Source organism: Pipra filicauda, unplaced genomic scaffold (genome assembly GCF_003945595.2).
Source record: "Pipra filicauda isolate LSUMZ 115617 unplaced genomic scaffold, ASM394559v2 scaffold33_size4404698_pilon, whole genome shotgun sequence".
Classification (NCBI taxonomy): Eukaryota; Metazoa; Chordata; class Aves; order Passeriformes; family Pipridae; genus Pipra; species Pipra filicauda.
Window position 1 is genome coordinate 102881 of NW_024104465.1, and position 15599 is coordinate 118479.

Here is a 15599-nt window from a genome sequence, read left to right on the forward strand (position 1 = left end):
ATTGGCTCTGCCCTGAACCTGCTCCGGAATTATCTGGGAGACAACCCCCACTTCCTTCCACCCAGCAAGGCTACAGCAGTCGAAACCGCGGGGCCAACGTTCCGCAACAGAGGCACAGGGTCAAACACCCCTTCTGGCCTTAACCCTGCAGAGTTAAAAAACTTAACTGAAAGCATTATCCTGATGTTTAGGGAAAAAACTGGCAGGGGGAGGGCAGAAGGGAAGCCGGGCTTTGCAATGCCTTGGAACAGGAATTCAGAGCAGTTCGTCAGGGCACGCATGCAAAATATTCCCAATGCAAGCACTTGCCACTGGAGAGGGAGGGCAGGGCGGGCAGTGCTCCTCTTCAAACGCTGGAAATGCTTCAGCTTGGCCAAACCCCACTTCTGGAATAACACAGGGAAGGAAGAGAGGAAGCCGCTGCCTTTACAAAGCCAAGGGTGCTTTTTATTAGTGCGCCTGAAAAAAATCTAGAGAACATTTGACAGACATACCCATAAAATCGTTTTTATAAACAAAACACCAGCATACAAAATCCTGCAGTGCTTCCTCCCGTGCTCCCTACAAAATGATTGTCTCCATCATTAGTCTGTGTGTGGGGGTGGGTGGAGGGGAAAGAGGAGGATAAATAGAAGGGGATGCCCCGTACTCAAACTTTGTTTCCTTCCAAAGTCATATGGAAGAAGCAAACTCCTGCCACCCTCCTTGGTTTACAAAAATAATTAACCGAGTGGGTACGTGGGGGTGGATCAACACCTTGGCATGAAGCCACAGAGGCAGCACCTGTGCCCTGACCCCAAGCCTTCCACAGAGCCCTGTTATTGCATGATAAGCAGGTCAGTGCCCCCCTCAGTACAGCTTAGAGCCACAGCTCCTTTCACACCCAGAAAACATCCCCCCCCAAAAAAAGTCACTGACAGCCCTGCCAGGAGAATGTGGAGATTAAACACAGCCACATTTTTCACCCCCTAACCTTCACAATGCTCATTCATCCCGCCCATAACTTAAAGCACAATAAACACCATCTCCTCCAGCCCCAGGACTAATCTGGATAAACCTCCTGGGCTGCGACTCCACGCAGAGCAACTGCAAGAGCAACAACTGCACTGCTCGTTAATTTGTGGTCAAATTTATGGTTTGGAAAACAGCCCTTTAAGGTCCTTCACGGTTCAGAAGTTGTTTCATACCTGCAAGTATACAGAAAGGAAACAAAGAGTTGCCAAGAGGCACCCAGGGAATTTGGCAAGGGTTGGGAGCAGCCACTGGTGTGTGCTGCATGGAAAGCTGCTCACCCACTCCTTCCATCCCGTAGCTCCCACCGTGCTGTGAGAGATTTCCAGAAGCAGCTCTGTCTTGCCTACCTCTGTCTCATCCACCCAGGAAATGCTCCTGAGCTGCCTGGGTAGGATCAGCCCTCTCCCACTGCCCTTGTGCCACTTGGTGAGGAAAAGACAGGGATGTGGGACAAGGGGAATGGGGACACAGATCTCCCACTGCCTGAGGTACCCAGCAGAAGGAGAAAGCTTCCCCAGCGAGCTCTGCTCTTAGTCCAAACCTGAGGAAAGACCAAACAGCAAGAGGTGAGGGGAACCTCTGCTGGGTACTTCTATCCCTCAGCACTTTCTGTGCTGACAGGGAAAAGACAGGGAAAAGAGGGACTTGGAGAGACAGGTTCAAATGAAACATGAGCAATGACAAAACCTGCCACAATCACACAACAAACATGGCAGAGCTGGGAAGGGATCCCTTTTTCCCCCTTCCTTCCCAGCCCTCAGCTGCCACATCTGGCAGCCTCCCTGCCAGCGGCAGAAAAGCTGATGGGCAAGAAGAATCATTGTCTTCCATGTTCCTCCTGTGTCCAAAATTCAGAGGAACGGTAAAACTCTTCAGTGGATCTTCCCAAGATCCCACTGAGTGGACATTTGCTGGCCTGAGGAACATTTCTGCAGGGGTGAGAGCAAGGGAGGAGCAACACTGCTGGTGCTGGGACTCTCACCTGCACAGAGCAAGGACCTGGCTAAGCACTAACCAGCAGGACTGTTTGAAGCTCTCCTTAGCCTAGAGCCAGGCAGAAATAAGCCAGACTTGGAGCTGAAAAGCCTTGCTTTCTTCCTTCCAGTCATTTATCTGAGCTAAGGACCAGCCAGAGGTCTGCCCTTTGCAGAGCAGGTGGCCAAGTGGCAGAGGCCAACAGCCACGTCGTGCTGCAGAAACCCACCCCAGAGCAGAGACAGGAGCTTTGGGGTTTGCAGACCCCAACCTCAGGCAGGGCCACGGGCAGGACTGACCAGCAGCAATACAGATACTGGATGGCTACAGCAGAGACAGAGTTTGTGTCCCCAGTCCCCCATTCCACTTATGGTCACAACATGATGAGGTGCTGGCCCTCGGCTCTGCCTCAGAACTGCTCAGGGACAGGTAAATTCAATAATCAGAGCTGGAGATACTACAGGGAGTGCATCTACATGTGCCAAAAAGGAGGGGGAAGGCAGTCTGCTCTTCCAAAAGTGCTGAGATTTCACACCACCTCCCCTTTCTTTGCATAAGGAAGGTGGAGAAGAAAAACTCACTCCCTGATCTTTTATTCCTAGGTTAATGGTACCCTTTAAGCAAGAGGGATCTTCAAAAAGGGCCAAGGTTTTAATACTAAGCAGGTGACTCCAGCAAATTCCCTGCTGTTAATAGATTACACATCCCTTTCCCCACGGTCTGTTAGTGGTAAGACAGGCAGCAGGAACAGGCAGCAGGCTGGAGCCTGGGAAGTGGCTCAGAGGGACAAGGGCTCTGTTCTGTCCAAAATGTTCACCCTGCTCAACCTGTGTGCAGCAGCCTTACACAGAGCCCCCTGGGCCTCTGGTTTTTTCAGCAACCCACTGCTGGGGAAGAGATTTGAACCCTAAACCAGTACACTGACAGGTCTATATACATCATCCCAAAATATACTGTGAAGGGATACTCTAGGTTATTGCATAGAAGGCGGCTCGCGTTAGCTAGGCCTAAATGACAGTCTGGGAGCGTTGTCGGAGGCTCAGGGGCTTCAGAGAGCTGTTGGAAGCAGATGCAGGCTCTTGCAGTGGTGTCTGAGATTCCTCTTTTCTGGAGTGCTCCTCATACCATTCCTGCAACGGGAGACCAAACACACAGGGATCAGGCTCTGCCCCACACTGGCCTTGGGTGACTCTGCCGTGTGAGGGCACATTTGTTCAGGCACAGAGGGCTCTTTCCAAAGCCCTGGATACTCCTGGAATGACCCTGTTAACTGCAGCCCAATTGTGATGGATGCATTGAGACCTTGCCAACCACAGTCCAAGCAAACCTGGGCAAGGAAACACCCCTCTCTCAGGATGTCCCTCCTGAACATCCAGGGGCTCTGGTATCGATGTTCCCGTGATATCTGGGATTTGCAGAGCTGCTCCCAATCCTGTGTTGCAGCATGTCACATCCCTGAATCACAGACCAAGAAGAACAGGCAGGGAGCTTCTCTGCAGATCACTCAGTCCCGTGGTAAATAATGTTTAAAAACATGTTTATTTTCCTTAGGGAGACTGAAGACTCATCCCAAGCTGGCTGCCCGGCGACAAAGGACGGATTCAAATGGTTACAAGATTAATCCTTTCAGTACTAATTAGCCCACAACCTTCAACTACCTTTGGCAGGGCAGTGACCAAATCCATGGCAGAAAGCTCCTGACCACGGAGGGCACAAGCAGGAAGGTGCTAAACTATCCAGGCAATCAGCTGATTAACGTGTTTCCCATTTTGCTCAGCCTGCTATTCTGGAGGCAAACCAGGCAGCACTGCCTGGGAGAACCTTTGGTTTCTGTGTCAGACAGACACACCTAAGCTCAAACACATTCCAGGGGTTTAGCAACCCTGTGCTCAGCAGCCAAGCCCCAGGCAGCACCAGGCATGTGCTCACAGCCCCAGCAAACACCCGGGGAGCCCAGGTGAGCTCAGCCAAGCTGGAGTGCCTGCACACACCCTGAGTGTGGTTACAGTGACACACCTGCCCAGCTGGGCACCTGGACCCACTGAGGAGGCTCTGATGTGCTCTGTGGTTTAACAAAATCACTGAGAGCAAGAAAGGATCAACCTGAACTACACTTCCTGGATGCCCACCCTTCTCACAGCTGCCTGCTCCCAGAGGAAGGCAGTCTCCTGTGTTCAGAGGGGTGGATTGTTATTCCAGGTAATGGTTTGTTCACCACAGAGACCTGTTAATATCTCCAGCTCAGGCCCACATACCTGTATCTCCTCCTCATACATCTTCATACTCAAATCACTCTTGGTCCTTGATCTGCGTCCCAGAAACACTGTTGACATTTGCTGAAGAGTTGGGGGAAGGAGGAGGAAAAAACAAAAGAGACATTAATCTGAGCAGCTCACAGGATCAGTCCTGGAAGTTCAGGCATCCTTCATCATCCCACTGATGAACTCAGGTTATCCTGGGCTCCTCTTGTCAAGGGAAAAAGGCATTTTAGGGTGCACATCAATGGTACAAATGCAGGCACCCACTGCAGCTGAGACTAATCACACTGAGCAGATCCCCAGAGACTACAGAGGGAGAGGTAGCTGGGATGGATGTGTCTGTCAGTGGTGCTTAATTGAGTTAGATGAACACAAACATCAGTGCCTGGAACAAGGCTCAAACCCAACCTTCCAGTGAGGATCTCATCTAAGAACATTTACTGAGTGGGGCTGGACCTCTGAAATTGTGTAAACAGAGAGCTGAAGTCAGAATTATGCTCTGACCATATGAAATTATATGAGCAGGATTGAGAAGCAAAAGAAACCTCAGGTCTGGCATCGTCATTGCAAGGCTGAGGACAACCTCCTGCTTTGGTTTATTGTCTTTAAAACTGCTTCTGATCAGTATTTCCATCCCTATTCTGAGCTTTGTCTGTGAACAAGGGCCCAGCCTGTAACTACCAATCCAATCAAAGCAAATAAAGGTCACCTGAGAGGCTGCAGCACCTGCCCTTTGTCATGGTGATACAGGAATATAATGGCTATTATTACAACAACCACTTAAGCTCTTCCCAGATGCATGAGACAACAGATCTGAGACAAGAGCTCATTCTCCCAATTGTCCATCCTGTTTTAGAATGAAAATGTAAGTCATGCCATGGAGAAAAGAACCTGGAATCGATGCCATCATATTACTGCATAATTCTCCAGGGCTGTCCAAGCCTCAGTGCATGATGGCACAGAGGAGGATTACAAGACAATGTAAAAATAAATATACTTTTTTTTCAGTCAGCACTGGGCCAGGACAGCTCTAAGGGAAGTCTGGAGGGACTAGAGACAAGCCCTTTCTAAGGCTGTTCAGAAAGCAGGGGAGACTCAGCTGCTACTTTTCTAGAGCAGCAAAACTTTGTGATGCTGCAGAGTCCCTCCAGTGGCTCAGCTCTCGAAGGCACATGGATTTTCTCTCTTGAGACAGCAAAAGGCCCTTGTGGCCCTGGCATGCCCCCCATCTCCTGAAGCTGAGAACTTGCTGTGTTTCCTCCTACCCCATATTTGTCCATCTGCAAAACGATCTTCTGCAGCTGAGCTGTTTCAGTGGCAGCTGAACTCCTCTTGTACAGCTCGATTACACCAATCACTTCCTCCTTGGAGATCTCCTTCTCCAGCACGATGCCATTATCTTCTGGACAGGCAAGAAACAGAAAGAGGGGGGAAAAAAGGTCTCCAAGATGAGCATTGCTTCATCAGCCAATCTGATAACCCTGGAAGGCAAAGTCTAAAGCACACAGGACTGAGTCAGAGGTCAGGTACAGCCTGTACCTGCTCTTGTGACTAGAACATGTATGTCCTTGACCCCCAGCAAGGCAGGGAAAAAGTTAACTGGTGTGTAGGGCCAGCAAACTTTCTGGCCCAAACCATTTTCTCAACTTTTTAAATCATCAGGCTCCTCAGTAACTTAAAAAAAAATAAATCTTGTAGCTTTTTGCTTGCCTGTAAATTAAGAAAGCAAATAATCACACAGGAGTTGTTGCCTTTTGACCTTCATCTGCCTAAAAGAGCTTGGGAGTTCAGAGCTAACCAATGTCCTTCACTGTTCCTTTCAAACTGGGTGCAAGAGGGATCACAATGACAAGTGTTTCCAACTCCTGGCTCCTGCCATGCACCACACAAATTTGATCTGGCACCTAAAAAAATTGGGGTCCTGGGCCTTCATCACATTTCTGCAGGGAAGATTCTCTGCTGTTAAATGTCTAAGTGCAGCAGCTGTAGCTCCTTCCTGCAGAAAGGTGTTAAGAATTATTAAGATTATTCTACATGGAAAATTAATAGAAAAGTCTGGGTGCAGATTCCCTGAAGGAACAGCAGGAGAAGGGCTACAAGAGATGACAGTGGTTTTGGCACCTAAAGTAGCAGGTTATGAAGGTACCTGCAGTTTCACACCTGCAGCTCAGAAGACAGGGAGTAAAAGTGATGGTTCACAGGGGCAAGGGGATGGAGAGAGACCAGTCACTGCCAGTTCCTAAAGGGTACAGAAAGGCATGTCCAAAACCAGCACCAGTGTGGAAAGAATCGGATAGGCAGTGTCTGTTGTCCTCCATGTCATGGCAAAGAAAGCTGGCAAACCACCAGGATCAGCCTGGATGCTGGAAAAGCCACTTGGAGACATTCTGCTGCCAGTGAGCACATTAGTGAGAAAGGGAAATTGGTTTTAAAATAAATTAAGTCATCTTCCCTTCCTGTAAGGTTTGCTGTTGAGCTTTGCTACATCATTGCTGTAATGTTTCTTTCATGAAACGAACACAGACTTCCAATTTTCAAGTAATTTGGTTGAAATGGCTCAAGTAGTTGAAGTTTGTAGGTGTGCACACACACACATATATATAAAAAAACACATCCATCCACCCACTCACACATTTTGGGGAGGGCTGGGGGAGAGATGAGGGCCAGAGCAGAAAGACCAGATAGAAATATCACACAAAAGCAAAAGAATTAGCTGAGGAAGCCAGGCTAAGACATAATATCTGGTGTTTGCTGGCCAATCCCATTCTCTCCTACAGGTATAAGGCACCAGAGAGAGAAGACACAATGTTTTAGGTTAACCAGCCCCCAGTTCTGACCTTCTGAATCTTGGTTCTTCCGAGTGTAGTTCATGCGGAAGACAAAAGCATCCAGAATAAAAGCCACAATGATTGTCATCACCACCATGGTCACAATATAGAAGATCATGAAGTAAAGACGGCTCCAGTGAGTAGTTTGGGATGTCACCCCTTCCTGAAGAGGAGAGGGAAGACATCAGCAGTGCACAAAAGAAGGGAGAGTCACTGTTAACTGCTGGACAACAGACATAAAGCAGCATAAACACACTCTCTCTTTTGTGGTTTCACAGTTGGCCCCAGGGACTGCTTGTGCAATGCTCAGTGTCCCACCTGGTCCTTGCAGATAAGCTGCCCCTCAAGCTAAAAAGGAGAAGTTTCTGTATACAAACACACAGATCATTCAAGGCTTGTGGCTGTGAGAGCCACTGTGCCATGAGAACACAGCTCAGACAGCAGGGTGACAAACTGGAGCACAGAGCGACTTTGTCTGTCCAGACTGTGAAAACTGGCCTGAAGGCTGGTCAAGATTCACAAGACTGTGCCCAGCAGCATCCCAGAGGTCAAATGCCACCCAATAATCAGGACCAAAAGTTGAGTGGCAACAAGTGACGATACTGAGCCCATTCCAATCACCATGGGAAGGAAGCAGTGGTGGTGTGGAAAACCCAGCTCAACTGGCAGAGTGTGTGCTGTCTGTGCACACAGGGTAGGTGAGGTTTACTCACCATGATGATGTACCAGTCGTTGACAACTGTCAGCTCAAACAGTGTGACTGTACAGAAGGGAGAGAAAACATACAGACAATTGCTTTATCCATCCTGACCTATTTTACAGTGATTTTTAGACACCAAAGTTTCAAGACAGCCAGCAAATCTGGAGACACAACACAAACCCTCATCTTTGCTTCAGACAAAGGGGGTCAGACCCACAGAACGAGCAGCATGGCTCAATCTGTATTTCTGAAAAGAATCAGAAACAGACCTGACTCTCTTCACTAGGGAGCACGGAGACCTCTGAAATCTCCAGGACATAAGCATCTCTGCTCACATATTAGAAAAAATCAAGGAGAGTAATCAACACATCCAAATTATTCTTCATCAGTGGGTTCAGAGAAATGTATTGGCATCACTTTGGTTCTTTAGAAGGGCAGTGACTTAATGCCCTCCTTAAACACCTCTGGAAGTCTGGTCTGATCACCAGCCAGAACAGATCTGATGGCTTCCAGCTGGCTTTAAGAGACATCTGCCTACCTTGCAAAACAGTCACGGCACAATTAGTCAGCTGGAGTTCTCCAGACAGAAAGTGCAGGATGCTGTGTGCTTGAGGTGCATTAGTAGGACTCTTGGAGAGTCCCAGGCTCACATGAGCATTACAGCATTACAGAGCCATCCAGCTCTGCAGGAACACAGAATAATCTCTGCTACACACAAAACTGCCCTTACCAAAGCTGTTCAAAATGTTGTCAAAGTTGTTGAGATAGTAATACCCTTCTTCCACAACTGTTTTGTTGCCAACTGTGTGATTCACCCAGCGGTAGGAATCTGCAACTGTGCTTGTGCTGGTTGGAGAAACCAGGACATAGAATCAGCAGAGACTGGAAAAGCAAGGAAAATCTCAAGGGTTATAAATACCAACCCCCCTAGAAGGTGGTGAGCAGGGGGGCAGTTTCTACCTCTTGAACTTTTCCTCTGAAAGCAATTCCCTTTCCTTCACAGCTCAGCACAAGCCCAGGGAGCACATGGAGACTTTCTAACCACTCTGCAAATATTACACCAGAGAAACTGAGAGTTTGAGTTGGACTCCCTGGCTCATAGCCTTAAAGCTTGGCATTCCCAAGTGGTTTGTCATAATCTAAGATGAAAAGGGCACAGGACAGCTTAGCTTACAGGACCAGGTGAATTCATCTTGGTACAAAGGGAGGTCTAAATGTTTAATACATCTGGCCAAGCAACTCTGGCATCACAGAAGCACAGAATGATTTGAGTTGGAAGGGACCACCTTAAGGACCATCTCATTTCAACCCCTCTGCTATGGGCAGGGACACCTTCCACTAGACCAGGTTGCTCAGAGCCCCATCCAATCTGGCCTTGGACACTTCCAGGGATGGAACAAGAGAAGTGAAGCATGTCCTGCATTTTCACCACGTGTCGCCCTGAGCTACAAAAACCCCACTGAGCCCCATCCTCTGGCCCCTTCTCCACAGGGAAATAGAGCTGCCAGAGCTCACTGCTGCTTGCTGAGCACCAAAAGCACTGCTGAGGGGGATGGATTTGAGGTACTCACTTGCAGCAGTTCGGGTAGACCACGCCAGCAAAGAACTCCATGCCAACAATGGCAAAGCAATAGTAGAAGATCAGCAGGGTTAAACCCAGACTGGAGGCAAAAACAGAAAGAGTACTGTGCTACTGAAGAGTTGCTAAGGCAAGGAAACACAAAATCCCAGGCTGGTTGCTCTGGAAGGAATTTCCAAGGGATGGGAAGCAGCACTGAAAACCCCACACAACCTTCCCATACTGCTGTGGCTCTGCAGTTCTTTGCCTGCTCTCATTCAAGAAGTCCTTGGACAAAGAACTTGCCACTTGCTGAAGAGAGAAACTAAAGAGCAGCCTGGATTCCCTCCCAGTCTGTCCTTTTCTGTTACAAAAATGTCTCTCCACAGTTTCTTTAACAAAGAACACCACACACTGTTTCTGCCCTCTCCACATCCTCGGGTGCAGGGACTGTGCCAGGAGCAGGGCTCTCCAGCCAACACTCTCTGCTCAGACCTCCTTGCAAGGGAATCAGGGCTGAGGACACCCCACTCAAACACCAATCTCCCTCTGCCCCACCACTTCAATAATGCTCTGGAGTGGCTCTGCTGAGGACAGGGAAACATCTGGGGCTCAGTACATTCATGCCAACGTTCCTCCCAAATGGGCCTCCCCTCTCAGCAAGAGCTGGGATGGGGGAGAAAAATTAAAACAAGCATTCACTCTTAGTTATGCTCTTAACACAAAAGCAGGGGGAGGCCCAGGGTGCTGGAGTGTTGCCTATCATATACTGCTCCAAGAAAGTGGAAGATTTAACACCCCATTGCAGCACAGTGAAGAATCAGTAATGACCTACCAGCAGATCAGAGCATAAATCCCTTTAGCAGGTCTGACAGCTCCCTGTCCTGATCCCAGCCCTGGACACTGAACCTCCACTCCCCACCACCACCCAAAGACACGCAGTTGGTACCTGGCCATCCGAGGGAACAACTCAAACATGGTGTCGAGGACGTTTCTGTAGCGCTTCTTCAATTTAAACAGCCTGGAAAGAGAAGTCAGGAGTTACCTCCACCCTGCAGCTCTCCTGGTGTCAGGGGAAACAGTTAAAGGGGGTATCCCAGCTCTCTCTTCCTCCCAGCTCAGCGACAGCAAGGTTTCCCAACACCAAACTCACGGGGTCTGCTCTTGCTCAAGTGGTCTCCACTCACCTAATGATGCCCTGCTGCCCCACCTGACTGTTTATGGCACATTCAGCTAAGTGTTTACAGGATTGAGGATCTCAAGGAAAAAAGTCTCTGTGTCTTTTTACACAGCACGATGCATAAATAGCTCTTTAAAAAACCTAAAAATCATAAGAACTTAAACTAGTCCTGTGTACAGGGTCAGGATTCATTCCTCCTTCCCTCAGACACAAGCTTTTCTGTGTTTCCCCCATGACCCAGTAAAAATTGATGAAAGAAAACTACATTGTGCCTGCTAATTTAAGATTTGGCATCTCCATCAGCCTTTACAGAGAAACACAGCTGCCAAACAGGCCTTGGCAGGGGACGAACTGAGAAAACATTTTTTTTTCCCCCTTGAGTGTCATAAAGTGTTCTTTAAATCCTCACTGAAGAGTTAAATTACATTAGCTTGTTTTTATCAAAACATTTTGCCTCAAATCCCTTCCTTCTATGGCTCTTGAGGCGTTTGTGAAGGTGAATGTACCTCGACACGAGAGGGTTAATCAGCCCCTGCTCACTGAGCTGCAGAGAGGTTACAGGCTGTGGTCTTGCTTAAAGTGTGAGGTGCAGTTAGAGCAGGGCTTGTACTTCACCCTAGAAAGCAGCATCCTTTGAAAACTGTAATTTCTGGTAATTCAATGGAAATTATTAAACTGGCTCAGGCCGTCTCACCCTGACAGAAGAGCTTTTCTCTGAACAGCATCAGACAATTTAGAGGAGGTGTAAGAACCCCACGAAGGCAGACACAGGATAATCTGCCCCTGGTAAATCCCTTGATCTCTATTAGAGATCAGCTTAAGCTCCAAAGCACGGGGTTTCATATCCCATCCCAAGTTTTTTGTTATCGTTCATTTTGATAACTCTGGCTAATCTCATTACCCCACGCGATTCCTGCTTGCCATGGTCACATACCCACAGAGCAATCCTTGCCCTCTCCTGGTAAGGAGCTCGGTCCCCAACGGGATTGATGGAAAACAAGCCTGGCTGTTTCCTCCCACCTTCTCTCTGGATCCCCCCCCAGCCTTCCCAGCTCACCTCAGCAGCTGGAGGGGCCGCAGGACCACGATGAAGTAGAACGGCTCCATGTCAAAAGCCAGTGCCATGAGCCCCAAAAATGCAAACAGGGTGACTGAGAAGTCAAAGCTGGAAAGAAAAAATATAAAATAAAGTAAGAGCAGTGATTTATCACTAGTGTTTCTGCAGAGAAGAGCTACTGGTGCTGCTCCAGCCTAACGAGATGCACGAGGCCAAGGGCAGAAGAATTATAAAAGCCTGCTCACGGCCTTCTTTACAGGCTTAAAGACTCAAAAGTTGGGTCTTTCTAACCCAAAAACGTGAGTGTGCACTTACAGATTCCAGCCTGAGGACAGGTATTCCACAGGCCCCAGCCCAGTGGTCTTCAGGAGCAGCTCCACACCATAGACTGTGAGACAAGAGGAGAGCCATGGTCAGGAAGGAGCAGCATCACAAGGAAGGCTCATGAGAAGGTTTGTCCTCATGGATGTGTGGTGCTTTTAGTGCAGAACTTCTGACAGAGGTTTAACAGACTCCCACCCACCCTCCTTATTCTCAGTGAGGTGCCAAAGAGACATTTCCCCTCCAAATCAACACATTTTCCTGTTCCTCGTGGTGACTTCTCTCCAGAACAGTGCACAAAACACTTAGCTGGAAAACATGCTATAAATGTTGAGGGACAAGCTTCTGTAGCAAAAGCCAGAAAGGGGTGCTGGGAATTCAGTCCTGCCTTATTACTTCCTTCTATTTTTGTGGAACATATCCACATCCCATAGCCTCACCCTGACCTACAGGGAGAGAGAGATCCTTTCAAGGAAGAGCCATTTACTTCACACTCTGTTCTGGCAGGACCTGTAGGTTAAAGAACATCATAACAGCAAGGATGTCATCCCAAAATCTTTCTTTCCAGCTTCCAAGGAGCAGAGGTGGGTGAGAAGCAAAGGGAAGAGCTGGATGACAACATCCTTGTGAAAAGAGGAATTGCAGAGCACCTCTGCCTTCAAACTTCCATAACGAGTGTTTTGAAGACTAATGGCCAGGGAAGCACTAGAGCTCCCCAGCAGTCACATAAGAGGTAGCAACCTCCCAAAGAACCTCCTGCTGCAGTTGTACACACTGTTTTGATTCAATGGAGCTATACTTTGTTTTCTCCCTGAACAAGAGACATTGTCAGCAGCATGGAAGGGAATTCACATCACAGTGCAATGAACCAGCACATGAAGATGTAATTGTTTATACTTGGGCTGGAAAGGAAGACTAAGGTACATGTTCATGGAGGGGATGATGCTCAGTTAGAAAATTCAGCTTGTCAAGTAGCTCATCCAGTGCTTTCAGACTCCTCAGCACGTCCCTGTACTCTGTGCTCCACCAGGCCTGCCTTGCTGTGTGTGGCAGAGAGCCAGCTCGCAGCTGCAACCAGATCAGAGCTGGGAATGCCTCCTGGAATAGCTGGTGCAGCACAGAGCAACCTCCCACAGAGCCATCACAAGCCTGGAAACCTTTTCACTCTGCACGCTGTGCCTGACAGATGAGGCTTCTCTGCTCTCTGGGCTCAAAGCAGCTCCAAGAGGCACACAGCAGCTTCTGCAGAGCTGCAGCAGGGGTAAGAGGCTCCCAGATGACGTGACACAGAGAGCTGTGGGGCAGTGCAGCAGTGCTCACAGAGGGCTGAGAGGATGCTGGTGATCCCTGCCAGGCACAGCATTGTTCTGGATGCAGGCTCTGTGCCTGTGGTTAATTTATAACTTCAATTCCCCTCCCAAATCCTCATGAAATGACACAGTTCTGTTGGGAGGCATCAGCTTACTTGTGAGGAAGACTATGTAGCTCCATGGGACATTCCTGGAGAAGAAATTCCCTCCTGCAAGACAAAAGAACAGCTTTCTCTAGCCTTCCCTTTTTTCAACCCCCCAGCATCCCAGTCAAGAAACAAGCTGTGATGTTTCCTACCTTGCAGCATGAAGGTTTCAACGAGAATCCAAATTCCATTCACAGCCACCACAGTATCTGGAAAACAAAGTAAAAACCCATAGCAAAGCCACTCCTGGACCAGAGGACATCCATTTCCTAGCCTAACAGAAAAGTACAGTATTATGGGACAAGTGGCAAGGTCATTGTTTCCAATTCAATTCAAACAGAACTCATAAACTGGGAGAGTCTTCTACCCTGACTTTTCCCAGGCCATTAACAGATGCACTGCTTTTATCTTCAGAAGGAAACAAAACTAAGCCAAAACAACAGTCTGAATCATGTTCAATCATTTTTACTCATAATTATCTTATATTCTGCCACATTATTAGCTGTGTATTCCAGTTTCTTCCTAGTTCTGGAACAAGACCTTGAGAACCACTGGGTCCCCAACAGTGCAGGACAAAGTCCTTTCCACTTGGATCTGTAACTGCTCCCCAGCATTCAAATCTGAAGCTGCAGGACTTCTTTTCAGTCAGACCTCACTCCATCCCCCCTCTTTAGTTTAGCATCCCAATTTACAAAAACTGCTCCTCCAACATTCAAAAAAGCTCCAAATTACTGAGTAGGAAGAGATCATTTACAACACAGCAGGTAGCACCACGAGGAAGCGGTTTTTCTCCTCTAGAGAAGAGGAGCACAGACTCCTCCTCACAGGCAGCACAGCTGCCAAGCAATCCCTCCAGCAGTGAGGACACTTGCACCTCCTGGAGTGCAAACAGAATGTGGTTGACTGGCAAGGCAGTTCCTTATCCAGCATCCTTCAGCTGATGGATAAAACCCCCAAGCTTGGGAAAGCTAACCACCAACCTACCTAAATGCCAGACCCACGGGAGTGCTGTGCAGTGACCCTGGGAGCCTCTCCAGAGCGAGAGCTGAGAGCCCAGGCTGCAGCTTGGTACAAGTAAACAATTCCCTCCCTCTCCACCAAAACTCCAAAATCTGTACACGAGCCATGGCTCAGACCACAGCCCAGGCCACACCACACAGACACAGCACACCAGACCCACATCAGCAAGGGAGCTCATTACTTCTACTTACACATGGTGTACTGGAACACACGGGACTTCACAAGGATGTTGATGCCTGCATGAAGGAAAGTATGGTGAAAAAAATGTTTGCACAGTCCTCCATACCATAGATTCCTCTATCTTCCCCCAGGGATATTTTTCATACCAATCCTCAGCAGAACAGATCAGCAGATTATTAAATTTTACTTCTTTGGGACTAAGTTCAAATGTCCCCTAAAATTTTAGCAGCAGTGAACTCACTATCCTTAACCTCTGCTGTGCCTTTTTTTGTCCCTATGTACTAGTTTTGAATCCCTCTCCACAGTCACTGCTGTCTGGAATATGGAGAAACTCTGGAAACTCTCCTGGATTCAGCAATTGTAAATCCCCACCTAACCTCTGTGCTGAGAAGGGAATACAGTCCTGCACAACTTCAGGGGCTGATTTACTATGGAGCTTCTGCCAAGAAGCCTCTTATTTTCAGGAAGCCAGGGTTTGGGTCAGAGCATGGGGAATATTTACAGGACAGAAATCTTCCTTGGAGGCTCTGATTAAAAAGCCCTGGCCTTGGAGGCTCTGGATACACAGGGAATTGGTTAGCAGGCCTTCCCTCAGCTGTTTACCAGGGACATAAGAGAAAGTCCCCTCAGAGCGCCCTGTCTTTGTAAATAAATGATTTCCTGTTAGTTGAACACGTGTTGCCATGAAAACACAGCCTGTTACCTTTAAAAATGAGGAATGCTGTCCGTGGAAGGTCATCAAACCAGTGCTCGCGGTTTCGTTTTGCCTGGAAGCAGAACAGCCACGATCAGCAGCAGCCAGTGCTACATCCACACAAAAAAACCAGGGCAGGGATGGAGACCCACCTTATCCCCTTCATCTGCTTCTTTTCAACTGCCTTTATTTCTTACCCAGCTTCTCTCTAACCACTGGTCTCCTTTGCTCTCCCTCCCACACACACTTCCCCTCTTCTCCATCCAACAAAGACTTACCTTCCATTTTAAGCCAACAACTTCATAGAAATTGTAAAAATCCTTTAGACTGCAAAACAGAAAGAAAAATCTGATCAGAG

At 48.2% G+C, this 15599-nt stretch overlaps 1 protein-coding gene across 4 annotated transcripts in view; it reads right to left on the reverse strand.

Moving 5' to 3' along the window:
* Nucleotides 1–423: 423 nt before the first annotated feature.
* The window catches only part of TPCN1 (two pore segment channel 1), a 45625-nt gene continuing 30449 nt past the window's right edge, over nucleotides 424–15599 (reverse strand). For 3 of the 4 annotated variants that reach the window (XM_027714331.2, XM_027714333.2, XM_027714334.2), the window contains 15 exons: nucleotides 15520–15568; nucleotides 15251–15314; nucleotides 14559–14603; nucleotides 13500–13556; nucleotides 13357–13410; nucleotides 11886–11958; nucleotides 11571–11678; nucleotides 10283–10354; nucleotides 9347–9436; nucleotides 8506–8621; nucleotides 7789–7835; nucleotides 7085–7238; nucleotides 5513–5649; nucleotides 4245–4325; nucleotides 424–3119 (listed from right to left, as the gene is read on the reverse strand). In XM_027714331.2, the coding sequence (XP_027570132.1) occupies nucleotides 2997–3119; nucleotides 4245–4325; nucleotides 5513–5649; nucleotides 7085–7238; nucleotides 7789–7835; nucleotides 8506–8621; nucleotides 9347–9436; nucleotides 10283–10354; nucleotides 11571–11678; nucleotides 11886–11958; nucleotides 13357–13410; nucleotides 13500–13556; nucleotides 14559–14603; nucleotides 15251–15314; nucleotides 15520–15568 (1270 nt within the window). In that variant the 3' untranslated portion in view covers nucleotides 424–2996. The remainder of the gene's footprint in view (nucleotides 3120–4244; nucleotides 4326–5512; nucleotides 5650–7084; nucleotides 7239–7788; nucleotides 7836–8505; nucleotides 8622–9346; nucleotides 9437–10282; nucleotides 10355–11570; nucleotides 11679–11885; nucleotides 11959–13356; nucleotides 13411–13499; nucleotides 13557–14558; nucleotides 14604–15250; nucleotides 15315–15519; nucleotides 15569–15599) is intronic. The other variant, XM_039384166.1, reaches the window with a different exon arrangement.